Raw genomic sequence first — 20,069 nt, forward strand, 5'->3', positions numbered from 1 at the left:
CAACCGCATATGACTGCTGTTTCCATAAGGCACAAGGACCTAAAAATTCACAAGTGCTGAAGAAAACAAAATTTACATAGAGTTTTTCCTGACCAATGACCACAAAAAACTAATTACTGACATTCCTGAAGCTCCCATATAATACCACAAGGAGAAACATAAAATCCACATTTAAAATAAGACCTCAGGTATAATAAATCTTAGCTCACAGGTTTCAAGAATTTCATCCAACAAAATGAATAGTTATGCAGTAGAATGGAGAGAACATTGGCACAAGGATATCACAGATATAAGATAGGCTGTCTAATTGGACCAACAGGAACCTGTGAATAACAGATACCTTGACTGCTGTGAGTCGCGTTATCTCATTGCCCATACGATCTACAAGGACTGGAAGGCAAGTTGGTAGCTCTGTTTGAAGGTTATCACCAAAAGTTGAAACAACCAGACCCATGCAAGAAATAGCACATTCTTTAACCTCCTGAAAATGAATTTTTTCCATAAGAAGATAAAAAACTAAAGAAAACAAAAGACAAGACAAAAGTTAATATTTTTACAAACCTGATCCTGGTCTTGGTTTGCCAGACGCCCTAATATGGCACTATAGATCGGATGAACATATGGCTTAAAATCAAATGCACAAACCTGTACCATACAACAGCATATATCAGAAGTGGGGAGGTAAATACTCTGATACAAATGAAGAAACAAAAAAGTTTGTTACCTCAAAATTTGGACGAATAACACGAACAAGTTCCCCACATACTCTTAGTGCCTCAGCAGTGACCTTATAGTACCGCTCACTCACAGCAGCCAATACAGGACCAGAGAGTTCCTACAACAATAATCAAAAGGTTACAATTATCATCATGGGCTCAACCTATCATTCCAAGAGAAAATGTCAAAAAGATGGCAAGGAAAAAACATGAAAAGATATTATTAATTATAAACTGAAATATATATGAAATTTAAAGCACAACTAGCAACTATTATTCCCTTTCCTTCTTTGTATTTTACTCCATTTTATATTTCATCTCTTTTCCTTCCTTTTCATTTTTTTTTCTTCTCCTTTCTCCATTCTACCTCTTCCTTTTTTTCTCCTTCCCTATTCCCTTTTTTCTTTTGCTTTGCCCCTCTTCCCTCTGTGTTATTGGCACAAAAAGATCATCACAACATCATCTGGTAAGAACTTCCCAAGTAGTATCCTTTGAGAACGTACCAGTGGTAGTCTTTGGTGAAATTTGATATACACATGCAGACACAGACACACTGATCCAGAATGAATACAGACAAACACATGCATGCATGTGGACACATGCATGTATGCATGCACACATGCAAAACAGAGACAAACATGCAAGTTAGATAGTCAACTCTTAGGTCCCCCCATGCATCATCCAGCCATCACACACCTAAACATGAATGGATAACATTTTAATCAGATTGCTGGCTCAGCTCTGGGTAGTCTACTTAAAGTGGCAAGATAAATTACTTAATAAAAAACATAACTTATAAGCATCTAAAAAAGAGAATCAAATAAAAAAAATTTCAACCATCAATGTAATTGCAGTCACCTTAATGTATGGGTGAAAAGCGGAAGGTGAATGTGACACCATAACTAACCGAGTAAATGTCAGGGCTTCGATCTTAAGATTCGATGTTGAAGACTTATCCTGGAGCATTTAAAAGCAGAAGTGCAGCGTGATGAAAATGAATATGCCTTGAAAGAATAATGAGGAAAAGCCAAAATAAACATCAATTGCATTCTGTGTGAACAATATTAACTTACATTTAGTGCCTTTTCAATACCAGGGACCAATGATCCAATATGCTCATCCAAACAGTTTGGTAAGACAACCACAAGTTCTTTCAAGACTGAAAATGCACCAACCTGCATACAAAGAACTTTAGGAAAATTCCAGCTATAAACCTGTAAATTACATCATGTTTATTATTTTCACCTTTGTCTTAATGGACTTCTCTCGCAGCTGCCTGTTCAGAGATCGCACAATTCTAGGCACTTCATGTTTCAACAACCATAAGGGGCTGCAAATATGAAACTTGGTTAATGGTTTCCCATAAATTCTTTGTTTCAGGATAGTCCAAAAAGATCACAAAAAAGCAACATAAATAGAATAATTCATGAGAAACTGACCCTGTTTAAAATAACCTATGCATTTTCTATAAATTTATATAAATGAATATAAAAGAAGTTCCATCACCTAGATCAGTTTGCATTCAACCATTAAATAGAAACAAACTACGCAGTTGCCTTAGGCCAATAAGTGGGATAAGTTGCAATATTTGGTAAGATGTTTGGTAAGGGATTTGAAGTGTACACAAGGGGACTACATCCATGCCACACACACAGATACTAATATGTGATCAATAATGTGCATATAATTTATCTATAATTATATATGAATAGTAAATATGGAATGCCGGTTTAGTAAGCAACGAAGTAGTGATGGGAGTGTCGTGAAGCTTGGTGAGCAAGAAATACCGGTGGATGATTGTTTCAAATATTTGGGATCTATCATTCAAAAGTATGGAGAAATTGATGGAGATGTAAATCATAGGATAAAGGTTAGGTGGATGAAATGGAAAAGTGCAACTGGAGTGTTGTGCGATCGTAGAATGCCATTGCGGTTGAAGGAAAAGTTTTATAGGACGACTATTAGGCCCGCTTTACTATATGGTACAGAATGTTGGGCTGCCAAGAGACATCATATTCAAAAAATGAGTTTAGCTGAGATGCGTATGCTTAGATGGATGCGTGGAAATACAATAAAAGATAAGATTCGGAACGAGGAGATACGTAAGAAGATAGGCATTGCACCCATTGAAAATAAGATGAGAGAGAATCGTTTACGGTGGTTTGGACATATTCGGCGAAGGCCTAATGATGCTTCAGTTAGAAGGATGGAGAAATGGGAAAATATATTAGTTAAAAGAGGTCGGGGTAGGCCTAGGAAGACTTGGATGGAGATGATAGGAAAGGATATGAATGCTTTGAACCTCACCGATGACATGGCATTGGATAGAAATGATTGGAGGAGAAGGATTCATGTGGAAGACCCAAAATGATTTTCTTTTTTGGTTCATATCGCCGACCCCAATTGTTTTGGGATGAAGGTGTAGTTGTAGTTGTAGTTGTTGTTGTTGTTGTATATATGAATAGTAAAATCTTGCAACCTTAAACTAATTTATTTGCAGAAATCCAAGAATAAAATTCTTAAGCTTTCAACCCATTAATCTGGCTAAAAAAATGGCTGTGCCTGAGTTAGAATACCCAGGGCTCCGTCCCAACTGAAAGAGGAATCTTAGTTGATAGGTGGCATAATGCCGTTGCAGCCCTAAGTACTTCAATTGAGAATATTGGCATTACCTCACAGTTGTAACCAGAGTTAAAAGAATCTTCTTAGACAGGTGGGAAGCATGCTTTCCAGAAACTCACTTTAGAAGCGTGATACTCCTTTGCTTCCAAAAATGGATGGGAATCTCGATTCTCCCACGTTTCACCTATACATTTCACACATTTTATCCATGCTTTCCCCCATACTTTCTATATGCTTCTCTCAGGCTTCTTCTTTTCATGTTTTTCTTTTGCTTTATCTCCTGCTTTCTCTAAATTGGTAACTATCAAAAATCAATTTCAGATTTTGATATAAATTTAATTCTTACAAAAGAAAAATGAATCTCAAGAATAGTCATTTTATTTTATTTGTTATTTGATTTCCATTTCGTTCCTCATTCGATTCCCATATCACTTCCTTTTTTATTCCCAGTTTGCTGTTAAATCGATTCCTCACTTCTTGCTTCCTATAAATTTTAAAATGTTTAGCTTGCTTCCACTTCCTGTATAGTGATCCCATATACTGACAGCAGGGTAGCAAATCATGTGATGGACAATCTAGGCATGTTCTCTTCCCTTATTGCATATAAAGATAATGGTTCCATAGTAACTGGAAATGATACCATTTGTCCTATTTCTCACACTGGTCATTTTATTTTATACTTCCCAAAATTCTTAGTCATTAAGAATGCCTTCTTGGTACCAAGTTTCCATAGAAACCTCATGGATGATAGTGAAAAAAGAAAACTAGATACTAAGTTTCAGCCACATATATATGCAGAGTATCTTCAAACCTATCTGCTATCCTAGGCTCAAAAGAATACCAATCATGAGGCATGTTACATTTGATGAACATGAATTTCACTTTGCATAATATTTACAGAAGAGAAAGAGCAGATCTCAAATCATGAAGGTTCACATTAACTTAAAACAAGAGAGTCATTCTTCATATTTCCATCCAAAGAAAAAAAATTCTAATGATAACCAAAGTATAGGTTTTGATCTTTGGCAAGTTCATAGCAACCATAGAGAAGAGATTTGGTCATTTAATGTCTTGGTAAATTGCTCAATAAGAGAAAAAGAAAATTTGTAGATATAGTATGGCTGATACATAAAGAAGATCAGCAAAAAAATACTTTGGTAAAAAGATCAGGTTGTAATGAGCGTCTTATGAAACACCCCTAGATAAGTGCTAAATGAACACGAGCCTACTTCCTATAATGAGGTTCTTTTTCTAAATGGTGGATACTGTTAAGAGTACGCTGGTTGGATCGGATCTGGATCCAATCCATGTAATTCCATGTAATGTGTATATCATAAATCCCCAACTAAGTGAGGGATATTATTGTAATCTCTGGTATTATATTATAAATAGAAGATCATGCCACCCACAATAGGTGACGTCTCCATTGGGAACCCTTTCCTCCTTTTCTCTTTCTTTCTTGTCTGTTGGTTGTTCAGGAAAACTCATTCCCGAGGCGTTCTCACATGGTATCAAAGCCTTCATAAAGGTAAGTCTCATTAAGTCTTGGTTGCACATCTTTTTTCACATATAGATCTCTTATTTTTTTCCCTATTTTCTGAATCAGATCTGTTTTTAAATCAGATCAGCCCCTCTCCTTCATTTCTTTTTCCTCTTTTGCGTCAGATCTGGTGTGTATTTACCAGATCTATACCTTTTTCTTTCAGATCTGATCAGAATAGCATCATATCTAATTTCTTTTCTCCCTAAGCACTGAGATCTGTCTCCTTCTTGCAAATCTGATCAAATCATATCAGATCCACCACAACCGTTTAGATCTATCATTTTTCTCTAAAAGAGAATCATGTGAACAGTAAAGCGTGAACGGTAACGCATGAACAGTAAAAGAGAAAGAGGGGTCTTGACAGACGTCCCTGCCTGCCTTTGAAAAAAAAGAGTTATTGTTCTTCTGATATTTTATTATTGTTCTGATATTTCATCCCTCTCCCGTATTTGTTCTTTGTTTTATTTCTCTTTATATATTACCGTAATTTCCGTTGTTTCGATAATTTTCTCAATGGCTGGGCTCAATGCTTCTTTCCTAAGCCATCTCGTCACCAAAAAACTCGATTCCACAAATTTCATTATCTGAAAAAAGCAAATCATTCCTTTCTTGTGCAGCTATGATTTAATGGGACACCTTGACGGGTTGATCTTTGTATCTTTGGAATTTATTTTCCAAACAACTTTAGTGTCGAAAGGAGGTTTAGAAAAGGTGGTGCAATTCCAAATTTGTGATCCCACTTTTATTGCTTTGCAGAAAGATGATCAAACAACAGTTGCATTTAGGGATGGCAGTGGACCGGGGTGGAGGCGGGGGACAAGGTCTCCACCCCTGCCCCATCTCAAAATTTTGCCCTCCATCCCCGCCTTCATCCCTGCACGGTTTTGATTGTAACCTTCATCCACTCTTTCACGAGAAGTCTGATGCATATCCCCTCTGGCATTCCTGCGAAAAAATTGTGGGATGTCTTGCATCACTGATATGAAGAGATCTCTACACCAAAGGTATAAATTGAAAGCTTAATTTGCATATTTAAAAAGAGGTGATTCTTCCGTTGTTGATTATCTTACCAAAGTAAAGTTATCGTGGATCAACTGGCAGCTATTGGTTCTCCTTTGTCTGATGAGGATATATGCACAAAAATCATTCGAGAATTGGGGGAAAAATACAATATGTTTACCATCGTGTATACAAGCACACCACACCCACCTTGTGATCGAATGTGTATTATGTTGCTAGAGTATGAGGCAATGTTTGGTTTGTCAACAAGACCTCAAAGGAATAAAGTTAATCATAAAGTGTTGGTTGTTGCCTAATGATATACTCGATCGTTTGTGCCTAGCGGAAGAGGGCATGGACAAAATTTTGGTGGTGGTGGTTGAGGTACGGGTATCTTACCCACACCCCAAAAAAATTCAATATTGTGTGTCAAATATGAAAAGAAAGAGCATATTGCCTCTAACTGTTACTGGCGATATGTCCCTACTTATAGACCACCCACTGTGCCTATACCTCCCCGTTTTCGCTATTTTCATACAGAGTTACCCCACTGCAGCAACTTAATCAGTTGCATCTCCTTATGATATGGATACCCTTAATCCAACAGGGAACTCTTGGACAACGCAGCCTGCCATGTCAACTTCATAAAGGTCTCATCAAGGATAGTTCTTGGACTTCGGGGCCGCAAATCATGTTATGAGAGATTCAGGTAAACTCACTTATTTTGAACCTTATCATGGAAATGGACGTGTGATCACTGGATATGAAAAACATCACCACATTATTTGTACGGGCACTACTATTGTCCCTACCAGTATGGGTCCCCTTCCTTTGTCAAATGTTTTCCTTGTTCCTAATCTTCATAAAAATTTAATTTCCGGTTCTCAATTATGTCAAGATACTAATTCCTATGTCACCTTTTCTTCGTCTTTTGTTTCTGTGAAAGACATTCATACGAATCATACGCTCACTAAGGGAAGAAGATGCGAGAATTTATATTTGCTTGATGAAGCCCCAACCTCATTGTTTACCTCGTCGTTGACTCCTCATTTTTCAGCTAGCCTTGCCTTGTTTTCTTCATCAAAGTCTGTTATTGGTCAGGATGCCAATATTTGGTATCATAGATTAGGACATTGCAATTTCAGTTTTCTTGATAATTTATGTAATAAAGGTCTTATTGATGTTAAAGACTGAAGTGTCTCCTCTTGTGTTAGTTGTCAAGTTTGTAACAGTCATGAACTCTCATTTTCAAGATCTAATAAAAGGGCTTTATTTCCTTTTGAACTCATTCGTTCTAATGTATGAGAACTTTACCTATTGTATCCTTATCAAAATCCAAATATTATTTGATTTTTATGGATGATTATAATTGTTATAGTTGGATATTCTTCTTAGAATCAAAAGACCAAGTCTTTGCCATATTTCATCAATTCAAATCGCATGTGAAAACTCAATTTTCAAGAAATATCCTAGACCTACGAAGTGACGATGGTGGTGAATACATGTCAAATGAATTCACATGCTTTCTACATGATAATGGTATTCAGAGTGAGTTGAGTTATCCTAGAACTTCTCAACAAAATGGAGTCGTTGAACGCAACTATCGACATGTGATCGAAACAACCCTAACGATGATGTATGATGTGAATTTAAAGGAAGGCCTATGAATGGAAGATTTTCACACAACAATTCACTTAATAAACAGAATGACCTTGTCCACTCTTGGAGGAGAGTCAGCCTACTTTCTGTTGTATGGTGTTTATCCGGATTACACAAGGCTAAAAACCTATGGTTGTCGATGTTTTGTTCATATCGACAAGCCTCTGAGAAATAAACTATCTCCCAGAGCCACGGTGTCCCAATTCATTGGGTATGATGATGAATTTATGAGCTATCCTTGTTTTGATCATGTTGCTAACAAAGTTATCATTTCACGACATGTTTTCGATGAGAGCATGTGTGGCAGAAACCTAATTCCGACCTCTTGCATTCTTTTTGGCCTTCCTCACATGTGGTAACAAGTGTAGAACATAGTAATGTTGATGTCCCATCTTCGCTTAGCATGATTGCTGATCCGGATTCTCATGCACCAAAGGCAAATCAGTTTTCTTTCTTTGATTAGGTCTATGCTAGAAGGAGACCCGCACAACACTCAAGCGATGCCATCTCGGTACAGTCACGAGGTGCTGTATTTTCTTTTATTTCTAATCAATAGCAACAGCAACCAATAGAGACTCCTTCTAGTCATGTGACTACAACTTCAACACATGATGGTTCCAATTTAGGATCTTCAACGGTTGCTCCTACTCGTGTGAGTACTCGAGTCAGGAATCTGCCATCTAGATGGGTAAGCTATGAATCCTTTTCACTAGATTTTTACACATATGTTGCAGTTCTTGAACATATTTAAGAAGAGCCCAAGTCTTTTGCTGAAGCAAGGCTCGATTCTCGTTGGATGGAGGCTATGAACGATAAAATTGTTGCTCTCCATGAATGTCATACCTGAGAAGTGGTTCTCAGGCCACTCGATAAGAATGTTGTTGGATATATAAGGTTAAACGCAGATCAAATGACCGCATTGAGTGTTTCAAAGCTAGACTTGTGGCAAAGAGGCATACACATGAGCAAGGCATAGATTTTGATGAAACATTCAACCTTATGGTAAGAATGGAAACAATTTGAATTGTCTTATGATTGATCGTTTTGCATGGATGGAAGTTATTCCAGTTAGATGTTAAAAATATTATTTTACATGGGGATTTGTTTGAAGAAGTGTATATGGAGCATCCACCTGGGTATTCAGAAGGAGACCCAAACACCTTTGTACTAAGATTGCAAAAAGCCATTTACGGTATTAAGCAAGCTTCTCGGACATGGTTTGATACTTTCAGTACTATTGTGAAAACCCTTGGATTTGAGAGAAGCCATTGTGACTATTCATTATTCGTGCAAAAAGCACACTAAGACATCACTATTATCTTGGTTTATGTCGATGACATCATCATTACGAAAAATAGCACAAGAAAGATTAATGAGATAGTCATTGTTACACAAGGCATTTCATATGAAAGGCTTGGGTCCTCTTCGATTCTTCCTTGGAGTGCAGGTGGACCAACAACCCGATCGTCTTATTAATTCTCAGCAAAAATATGCCCGTGATATTCTATAACGAAATGGAATGTTACAATGTAAGCCCATGGATACTTCGATGGTTATGCACATGTTTTTTAGTGCAGACTCAGCAGATGATACCTATTTGGAAGATCCCAGAAAATATTGGAGCATAGTTGGATCTCTTTAGTATTTGACCTTCACGAGGCCTGATTTAATTTTTGTTGCGAATCAGAACTCTCAGTACATGCATAGGCCTCAAACAAAACATATGGAAACGGTGAAGCAAATCAAATCTTATGGTATATCAAAGGCACTCTTTCTGATGGACTTATCTACATGAGACCGACCCTTGAGCACACCCATCATTCCATCAAGGTGATTGCTAAATCAGATGCTGATTGGGCTCATAATCCAACTACAAGGAAATCAGTCACAGGTTATAATGTTCATTTAGGTTTTCATCTAGTCTCTTGGGAAAGCAGAAAATAGTTGTGTGGTCTAGTACTGAGGCAGAGTATAGGGCCATAGCAGTCGTGACTGCTGAAGTCACTTGGATTAAGCATATTGTATGTAGCTTGCATCAATCCATCTCGAGCTCTATAGTCTACTGTGACAACAGCAGTGCAGTTTTTATTTTCACTAATTCAGTTCAATATGAAAAAATGAAACATGTGGAGATAGACCACAATTTCTTCAGAGAAAAAAAGTTGAATCCAAGAAGATTATCCTATGTTTATTCACGGAGAAGACCAAGTGGCAGATTTATTCACCAAGGGCCTTCTAGTCAATCGGTACTGGGATTTAAAATCCAAACTGTCCATGGTTCTCCAACATTTTCAGTTTGAAGGGTGTGTTAAGAGTATGCTGCTTGGATTGGATCTGGATTTGATCCATGTAATTCCATGTAATGTGTATATCATAAATACCCAACTAGGTGAGGGGTATTATTGTAATCTCTAGTATTATATTATAAATACAAGATCACGCCACCCACAATGGGTGACGTCTCCATTGGGAACCCTTTCCTCCTTTTCTATTTCATTCTCTTTCTTTCTTGTCTGTTGTTTGTACAGAAAAACCTATTCCTGAGGCGTTCTCAAGGATACAAGGCTACAAGATGCAGGTGATGCATTATAATAAGGCATGAGAGATTGAGCCAAGGCCCAGAATTAAAAAATAGTTGGGTATAAGTGAGTTCAGAATATTAAATAAATGCCAGTTGGAAGCAAATAGGTACAGGGTTGTCACATAGACACGCCTAGGAGGTCGTCATTCCCGTCTCGACACGGGTCGACATGGCAAGTAGGGTCAATCCCGCACTGTGCCGGGTCGGCTCTATGTTAAAACCTTGGTTTGACCAAGGTCAAAGGGGCGGGACCCACCCGATAAAACCACTCCCCTCCCTCTGCTTTCCCTTTTGCCCTAGACCCTCTCTCTCCTTGGTCTCGTTCTCAATTTGCCTCTCTCCCCCTCTACTCTCGACTTCCCTCTCTCTCTCTATTCACCTCTCTCCCTCTTTGTCGACCTCTCGATTCCCCATCATGTTTCCCCCCTTTCTCTCTCTAACTTGTCTTCCCCCTTTCTCGTCTTCCCCATCTTGTTTTAACCCTTTCTCTCTCTATCTTGTCTTTCCCCTTTCTCACTATCTCTCTATTTCTCTCTCGCGACACTCCGGCGAACCTCTGACACTCTAGCGACCTCTGACAACCGAAGAGGTAGGAGCATCTCTCGACGACTAATATAGGGTGTTTTCCAGTTTATATTTTCATACATTTAGTTTAGTTGGTTATTAAATGTTAAATTAATTTACGCTGTTGTCTTGTTGGAAAATTTGATTTTGATTTTTTAATTTATTTTGTATTTATGTGATATATATATACACATATCGCTGTATCCCTGTACTCACGTTTTTTGGAATTGTCTTGGTGTACCCACTGTACTCGAAACCGTACCTGCACTCACACCCGTACCCATGTGACATAGGTACAGTGCAAGGCTGATTGCAAAAGGTCACAATCAACAAAATGATTTTGATAACGAAGAAACATTCAGTTCAGTGGTCAATATTACATCACATTATGTGATCATTAGCATTATGACATGGTTAGATTCTGCTTCAATTGAATTTAAAAGAACACATTCTTACATGGATAACTGAAAAATGAAGCATATATGGAGCAGCTGGTTGGGTTCTATAAGCCAAGCCAAACAAGTGCAATGCACGTAAAGATCCATATATTGATTGAAGCAAGCATCTCGCACGTAGTTTGAAAGTTTTCATCAAGGACTAAAAGAGGGAAGGTTCACAAGTGCAGTGATAGAACTATTGTATGTCACTGTAATAGAAGTAGTGATGGTATTATTGTCTGTGGATGATATAGTTACAAAAGGAAGTTCTTCATCTCTTATGCATGAAATCAAAGTGTTTCTGCATAACAGGTTTCATGAAAATTTTTGGGGAACTGTGTTATTTCCCTGGCAGAGAGATTGATAGAATCAAAAATGAAATTAAATTCCACAGTAGATTTACTCAAGAATTTAATATGGAGACTTGCAAGCCGATAGAAACACCTTGTGCTATGTACACAAAGTTGTCAAAGAGTGAATTACTTAAAGAACCAGAAAAATATATAAGCATGGCCAGCATCCTTTAGTACCTCGAAATCACATAAGACATAACCAAACATATCTTATGCAGTTGATCAGAAATGCCAATTAATGCATTTCCCTAAGATAGTTCACATGAACTCTAAGGGACATTTAAGGGATTATTGAACATGGCTTGGTTTATTACAAAGAACAACGCAACAGGATACACAATGGAAACCACTATTGGATACTCTAGACGCAAATTGGGCCGGTGATCCTAACATGCAAAAGTCAGGCACTTTCAGATCAACTATCATTTTGTAAGAAAATAATCATGTTGAAAGAAATGCAATTAAAGCTTAAGAAGATGGAAAATCAAGTACCACCCGTATTCACAGGCTTGCTGGTGGTACATTGTAATATATGAATATATTTACAATGGTTTGTTGTGTAATATTTGTACAATATTAAGCCAGAATCAGGGGTCACATCTAACCAGGTTGCAGTTTCCTCTTTCTTCTGTGATACCAGGCTGGATTTTCATATTCAGCATGCAACTATCAAGAGGAAACACAGACTGTTTGTTATCCTATTCTCACCAGTCCTATAACCTTAAATGTAAGCCCTGATGTATCTTGGCCACGTCACCAGGCATGGTGTATGCACCGACCCGGAAAAGAGAAAATGTACAAAAAGTTATGATTTTACTTTCATCGTTGACACATCAATCATTAATTGACAAATAAAAAGGAGAATAACAAATTTAGAATCACTTAACTATGCAAGTAAAATGATACAAGAAGAAAAGAAGGAAAATAAACAATAGAAATGAACACCATTCCAACAACATATAGCTCCTTTAGAAAGAAACACTCATGTAAATACACCATCTATGATGATACATAAACATAGTCAGGTTCAATTGCACATGCCAAGCAGAATATGAACATCATATATTAAGGTGAAATAACAAACAGCCCCTCCACTTGCCTGGATTCCTTTATGTCACTTTGACCCTTTGTAACATTTCCCGTTTGACGTAAGAACTCAATGAATGCATTAAATACATCCATCTGCAGCACAAGATAACCAAAAGAACATGTAGAAGTGAAAATAATTGATAAGCTCAAAGAGTTACCCATAGTCTATACATAGCTCACCTTAACATTTTCTTCTCGTTCCTTGAACCTTTCTATCAACTTTGGGCATGCCTGGACAACAAGAGAGAGAAAGAAAGAAACACAGAATTTTAATGTAACACTTAGAAGATCAATTCTCAAAAAAGAGAAAAACCATAGTAGCAATTAAATGTATGAACATATTATTGGATGCTCAATGAATAGACAGAGTTTAACACATTCATAAATACATGCCTCTGTATACAGTTTAGACAGCATCTCTGGACGGGAAACTACTATAGCAGACAAGCACTTTGATGCTGCTCTTCTTACTTTCCAGCTGATATCTTCATCATCACTATACTCGTTTGCACTATCCCTAAGAAATAACAACAATACCACATATCAATCAGATACATAATTCACACATGTTGCATGAAGGGGGAAAAAAGGAACATGTCTCGATCTGCTTGCATAAAAAATATTACATACTCATCTTCGTCTTCCTCCTGGCATTCATAATCAGTATCTTCCTCCATATTGTCAGTAAAGTTAGGGTCATAACTCAGATATTCGAGACTAAGATTCAGAATCATGTCGCAATAAACGGTTATGTCCCTGGGACATCTTAACAAAAAGCTTTCTAAGGCCTGGTTAAACAAAGAAAACCAAGCGCAGCATTAAGAGAAGAAAAGCTACATGTTTCCATGATGATAGCAAATTCAAGGACATTTGAGTTGGTATTTCCAACAGAATCTAAAAAACATGTAAATGCACCACATACCTGTAGGCTGTATTCACGAAGTTCTTCGTCAACTTCTGATGCATTTTTACAGTAACCAATCAGCAAGGGGACACAGTCACTAAGATGAGGCCCAAATCGATAGCTAACAGCTCGACTGTAACACCATAAGATTCTTGATTGTAACATACAATTCTCACTTTCATTAGAAGAATATAAGTTCACTACAACCAAACTATAATAAGTATTCCATTAAACCCACAAACAGAGGTATGCCAAATAGTTGAAATCTTGATAAAGATATGAAAAGAAACATCTACATCAGATGCAACAAAAACTTGCACCTAACACTAAGGCTGCAACAAGACCACATTAGGATTGAAATAGCTAAATATGCCCCAAAAGCAACCCTAAATGTAACAGTTTCCAAAAGGAACATACAAATCTGCAGTAAGAATGTTCACTATCAACATCAAATTATGCTAATAACGTTGGAACACATTATGGTCATGGAGTTACCTCAGAGCACCAATCATTTGAATGTTTGTACGGGTCATTTCTGGTTTTAATCCTTTATTTTGCAATAGATGAACAACTTCTGCAGTAGCCTTTGCCAATAGATCATCCGACAAACTTGAAGCAAGAGAGGCTGCATGGCAAAGAGAATGACCAGTGTCCTTCCATTTGTGTGGCTAGAAGTTTATTGTAGCAAATATGATATTGAAACTTTTCATAATAGAAGGATCAAATTTTAAAGAAAACAAAATAAAGAAAAAGAAGACCATAGAAGTTATTTTATCATTGCTGCAGTTTTAAAATTCAATTACCAAGGCAGGAAACAGATTTCTTTCTAACACTGGCTTGATTAGCACCCATCTGCGACAGTAAGGAAGTTAACAATATCTGGTGATCTGCTGCCATCAGATTACCAAACCTATGAAGAACGTCACATAATATATCGAGACACTCGCATTTAATCTCCGTGCTCATTCCCTGCCCACATTCAGGAAAAAAAGAAAAATAAATAGCCATAAAGGAGATTATATATAAGAAAAATAAATAGCCATAAAGGAGATTTTATATATACATATATACATATATTCATAGCATAAAAAATATCCAGTCTTTTCAATTCAAGTTCTAATATTTGTTTTCACAATTGCCAACAAGCATCTCATGCACATCAAGTGCCATGAGAAATGTACGTTAAGCTGTACATGTGTATATATATACATAAGGTAATACCCAATAGGGGTATTTCAGTCTTTCCACTGTATAGGCTGTGCTCGGTAAGGGCATTAGTGTTTTTGTATATTTTTTGTTTCCTTTATTTTTCTGTTTTGTAAATTCCTAGTTTTGTAATGGGCAATATTGTCATTGCCCAAATATAGCTGTTGGGACATCCCAACAGCTATATTTATAGTTGTTGGGATGCTCCCAACAGCTATATTGGCTCTCCTTTGTGTATATATAGGGATGTTTCCCCTTAGATGGGTTATGCTTGTCTCGAGCAATTTAACCTTAATAAGTCCTATATTTTTTTATGTTGTGTTCTTAGCTCTAAGAGGCGCTTGTGCTTGTTATGGTATAGCTTCTAAGTGGCTCTTGTACTTGTATTCTTGTATTTGACTCATAAGCGGTCATTGGTGTACGCAATCTATTACATGACTAGTAAAAAGATGAAAATACCCCTAGAGGATATTTACCTATTACATCATTATAAATAATATATATATACATATATATATGAATATATATATATATATATGTAAAATAAGAAACAAATATATATATACAACTTAACACTCCCTGACTAACTTACGATGTGATATACCGAAAGTTTTGAAATGCAACAAAGATTCCATAGAAAGGACTCTAAGTCTTCAAGTGTCTTTAAGGGAACTCTCCATCTTTATCACAGAGAATTCTGCAAATACAAGACTTCAAATGTCTTTATCGGTGATCCTCCCCAAACACCTTCATCGGCTATCTCCATCTTCATACCATGATGCATCGAAGATATCATCTCTCAATCCATTACATCTTTAAGAACTCGTAGAGAGAACAAAAAAAAAATCACTACACAAGGAAAATATCATAACCCAATAGTTATAAAGTTTTAAAACCAATGTATTTAAAAAAAAAACAAGAATAACACTTAAGTAGAATTTTTCAAACATAATAACAAATTTTTTTTTAGAAACATTAGATAGTCATTAAGAAAGATAAGAAGAGTATTCCTCAAGGATAAATCTTTATGAAATCAAACCATAATCTTAAAATCAACATATTTTTCAAGAACACATAACATTGATCATAAGAAAATTTGATCATTAACGAACATATGAATCATCAAGAAGAGATAAACAATTATGCATAAATAATACCTTAAGCATTTCAATCATGCATATAATAAAAAAGATGAGTTAATTCAATTCATGCATACAATTATGTGAACCAAGCTAATTAATATAAAATACACACATATATGCATCATGCAATTAAAGCATACTTAATGCACATGAAACGGCAATAAAAAGATAACTATTTTTATCAATAAAATGCACATAACATGCATGAAATAATGTAAAGAATCAAGTGGCCTTCAATTATGAACCAAAGTGTCCATCAATATCGAGTAAACAAAACACAAGTGTGTTAAGCTATGTCACAGGGATTCGGCTAGCAGGGTGCCGCACCCACGTCGACGCGACTCGACGCGGGTGCGGGTGCGGCACCGGGTGCGGTCAACCCGATCCTGGGTTCGTTGACCGCACCCAGGATCATTTAGGTCCATTTTTTTTTGATGTTTTTTTTTTAAAATTGCCCTATGAAATGGGCTGCGGAATTTTTTTAAAAAAAAATTCTGCTGACAGTTGCTGCTGCTCCTGCCTTTTCAATCCTGATCCTTCTTTTTAGTAAAGGATTTTCTCTCTCCATAATAAATGATAATGATGCGGTAGCCTTGCTGATCCTTCTTTTTCGTAAAGGATTTTCTCTCTTCATAATAAATGATAATGATGGTGGTAGCCTTACTGTTCTCCTGACGAGATGGGTGCGCTATCGTGCAGCTGTATATAAAATGAAATTTGAAAAAACCCGCGTCAGGGGAACCCTCGGACCCCCTTTATATATATATATATATATATATTACATTTTTGCCCCTGTCGCACCCCTGCACCCGCACCCATGTGACATAGGTGTTAAGGAACACACTCACAAAACCCACAAAAGGGCACACACAAGAAGGTTCTTAATATAAATAATAAGATTATCATAAGTATGCAAAATTGCTTGAAATTTTTATCTATAAAATTTTTCATAAAAATAAGTATTAAAAGTTTAAAAATTTCAATGAGAGATTTTAAAAATCTCACGTAACAAACAGAATGATATTTGCAAATCAATACCAATTTGCGAAAAATATGAAGAGATTTAAATTCTCACAAAATCAAGAAGTGATATTTTGCAAACTTTAACGATAGTTTGACCACCACAAGCAATCGCCTCACTAGACCTCCAAACATCAAAAATCAAGTGTATCGGCGACTAGAACAAGAGCATAGACATAACGTCACTAAAGGGCCAAAGACACACACGAAGGTGTGTACAAACATCTCTTGTTTACATATAATGACACTCAAAATAAGTGTATGGGTTAAAATCACTCACGAAAATATGAATAAACATCTTTTGTCTATATATAATGACATTCAAAAACCAAGTGATCAAGAATATAATCATAATGTCAATAATAGGCTAAAAACACACACGAAGGCAGAAACAAACATCTCTTGTCTACATATAATGGCACTTAGATAAGAGGCATAATAGGAGGAAATATAAGAGGTAAGAGAACTTATAATGAAAACACACTAATGTTATCAATAAAAATATCAATTTTAATCATCTTTCGAAACATCATGGTTTAAAAAATAGATAGCCATCTAAGATAAACAAAATTACAAGCATTCATAATAACAATGGCCATACAACAAATGAGTGATACAACATACTTGAATCCAGAGATCAAACAACTATCAGTTAGAGTCAAACCATAAGTTGACAATCTAAATTAACATAAAACGAAGTGCACACAACTCACCCCAACATCTCTAAAAAAAATAACAAGGCCAAGAGAAATAATGCATCATATAAAATTATGTGATGGACACAACAAATGCCGTAAGGCAATAAATACTCACGAAAATCATTTTCCAAACAACTGAGTTTAATACAAGAACCGATTTGTAAAAAAAATAAAGTTTCAAATCAAATCCAATAACGGTAGATAAAAAACTTGATGAATATAGTGCAATGATATGCACATGCAATCATAAGCATTGTTAATATAAGCAAGCTATATAGAGAGGTAGCTCAATCTAGATTACAATACTATGAGACGATCAATGTCATTAAAAAATACCAAAATATGTATAGAGATTCTCAAATAACCATATAAAAAACCAAGTGCATACACAAGTACAATTAATCATGGATTCTCACAAAGCGATCAAAAGAACTCATGTATATGCAATATTCTAAATAACTTAAATCAACATATCTTATACAAAAGACATGCATAGGAACAAATTTAAGCATATACGTAAGTGATAAATTTAAGGCACTAAGGGCACAATATAAAAATTTATATTTTATAAATAACAAGTATGCAATGAATCAAGAGTCTTTAATCAAGAACACACATGTCCACCAAAGATCTAAGTGGATAAACATGTCCATCAATAATAGACAAGTACTAAAGTGAACCATAAAAGAAACACATAACTCCCATAAAAAAACAAAATTTTCTCATGATTAAAAACTATATATGCAACAAAATATTGAAATCACATACAAAACATGTAAAATAATATCATGAGACTAATAACATAATCATAAGTACGACAAAAGGATCAGCAATATAAATGTAATGACCCCAACTCATACCCCTTGAAAACGCAAAAAAAAATCTTTTTTTAAACCATTGCAGAAATATTCTCAAAGACCCCGCACCTTTACAGTTTCACTCTCAATTGGATAACCAAACACACCACAAGAGATCTTACATTTATCACCTCAAACCATAACAACTCATTATTTATTAATTATGAAAGAAAGAGTGTTTAAACAATAATTGGAAGAGACATATCAAAGTTATTTAAATGACATAAAAGTAAATAAGAAAAAATTGAACAACGTTGTCTCTATGTAGCTCTCCCAGAAGCTAGTCGCTTCACTGATCCCTTGCAGCTGCGAAAAAACCCACAGAAGTAGGGTGTCAGAAATTCAAAGAATTTTGCGTATGAATCCCTCTAATTAAATAAATGAACATAAAGAATATATATAAGAATTCATGCAATGCTTTAGAGGTATGCAATTATGACAAATTTATAATTCGATTAAGCATTCATGCATTAGAGACAATTATTAAGCATAAGAAAACATTTGATCAGTAACAGGGATCACAATTTAAGCAATACAATCATTTAGCATACATTAGGGAACAATATTATATATTTACCAACATTTAACAGTTAAGAGAACAGGTAAACATGCATGATCTAATGTATAGCAGGAATATGCATGGCTTCAATGCAATGCATAAGTAAATTATTACCTCTTATTAGAATTTTCTTTTCATATGCATGTCTCTATTAAATGCACATAATTTAAGTTCATCTTTTTAATTACCGTTGCCCGTGGATACAGCATACGGGTAAAATTTTCCGAGATCAAATAGAGTCCTCAGGGTAACTTAGCACACAAGTTGTATTTTATTACTAGATTTCAAACTTAGCCCTCGACCGAATCACCTTCGAAACATTAGACCTCCACATCTAATGTCGGGACACTAAGAACCTCCACATCCAATAGTGTCACTTTCTTGGTATACCAAAACAACAGTTGTGTCTCCACACCACCCCCAGGTAAAGTGACAAACTCTCTCTAAAACCAGTGTTATGAGAGGCGTACTCCTCGATACCTGAAGCGTATGCCTCATAGGCGAAGCGTACGCCTTATAGGCGAAGCGTACGCCTCATAGGCGAAGCGCACGCCTCAAGGTATTGAGGCGTTGCATTGAGGCGTATCAGGCTTGAAACGCACGCTTCACTCATGTGAAGTGCATGCCTCAAGTCGAAATGTATTTCGCTTCTAAAGCGTACGCATCTGTGTAGTCCCTACAAACCGCCCCTTTCCTGCCAAAATCCGCCGCCAGGGACAGTGACGAGCAGGTTGGCGCCATTGTCAATGGGCTCGGACCACTTGCGGGAGAGTCGAGGTCAAGTTCGTAGAAGGTGAGATGCTTCTGAGCATTGATGGCAGCATGGCCGGAGGGGTCCTGGTTGGCTTCGGAGTAGTCGAGCTTGATGGCGGCAAAGATGGAGTTGTTGCAGTCGACGACAACGATGGAGTAGACGAGGGTGTGGGACTTGTGAGCCTCGAGAGGGGTGGAGATGGGGAGGCAGGCAGCAGTGTCGCGGTTGAGGGCGTAGACGAGCTTCTCCTTCTCGCAGGTGCCGATCATGACGGCACGGCCCTTGGGGTCGACGACGAGGAACATACACGGGACGATTCGGCGGCAACCGAACTTGCCGAAGGTCTCCTGGTGGACCTTGTCAAAG

General features: G+C 36.6%; 1 protein-coding gene across 1 annotated transcript in view; it reads right to left on the reverse strand.

Moving 5' to 3' along the window:
• Window positions 1-20,069, reverse strand: part of LOC149847601 (cullin-associated NEDD8-dissociated protein 1-like) — a 52,706-nt gene that overhangs the window by 22,571 nt on the left and 10,066 nt on the right. The window contains exons 5-17 of the mRNA XM_089997118.1: window positions 14,271-14,436; window positions 13,963-14,092; window positions 13,486-13,600; window positions 13,194-13,351; window positions 12,957-13,080; window positions 12,744-12,794; window positions 12,574-12,656; window positions 1,962-2,046; window positions 1,790-1,891; window positions 1,575-1,673; window positions 725-835; window positions 562-645; window positions 341-481 (exon numbers count right to left, since the gene is read on the reverse strand). Of these exons, the coding sequence (XP_089853244.1) occupies window positions 341-481; window positions 562-645; window positions 725-835; window positions 1,575-1,673; window positions 1,790-1,891; window positions 1,962-2,046; window positions 12,574-12,656; window positions 12,744-12,794; window positions 12,957-13,080; window positions 13,194-13,351; window positions 13,486-13,600; window positions 13,963-14,092; window positions 14,271-14,436 (1,449 nt within the window). The remainder of the gene's footprint in view (window positions 1-340; window positions 482-561; window positions 646-724; window positions 836-1,574; window positions 1,674-1,789; window positions 1,892-1,961; window positions 2,047-12,573; window positions 12,657-12,743; window positions 12,795-12,956; window positions 13,081-13,193; window positions 13,352-13,485; window positions 13,601-13,962; window positions 14,093-14,270; window positions 14,437-20,069) is intronic.

The sequence above is a fragment of the Nuphar pumila genome, chromosome 2 (genome assembly GCF_984573655.1).
Source record: "Nuphar pumila chromosome 2, dmNupPumi1.hap1.1, whole genome shotgun sequence".
NCBI classification, from domain to species: domain Eukaryota; kingdom Viridiplantae; phylum Streptophyta; class Magnoliopsida; order Nymphaeales; family Nymphaeaceae; genus Nuphar; species Nuphar pumila.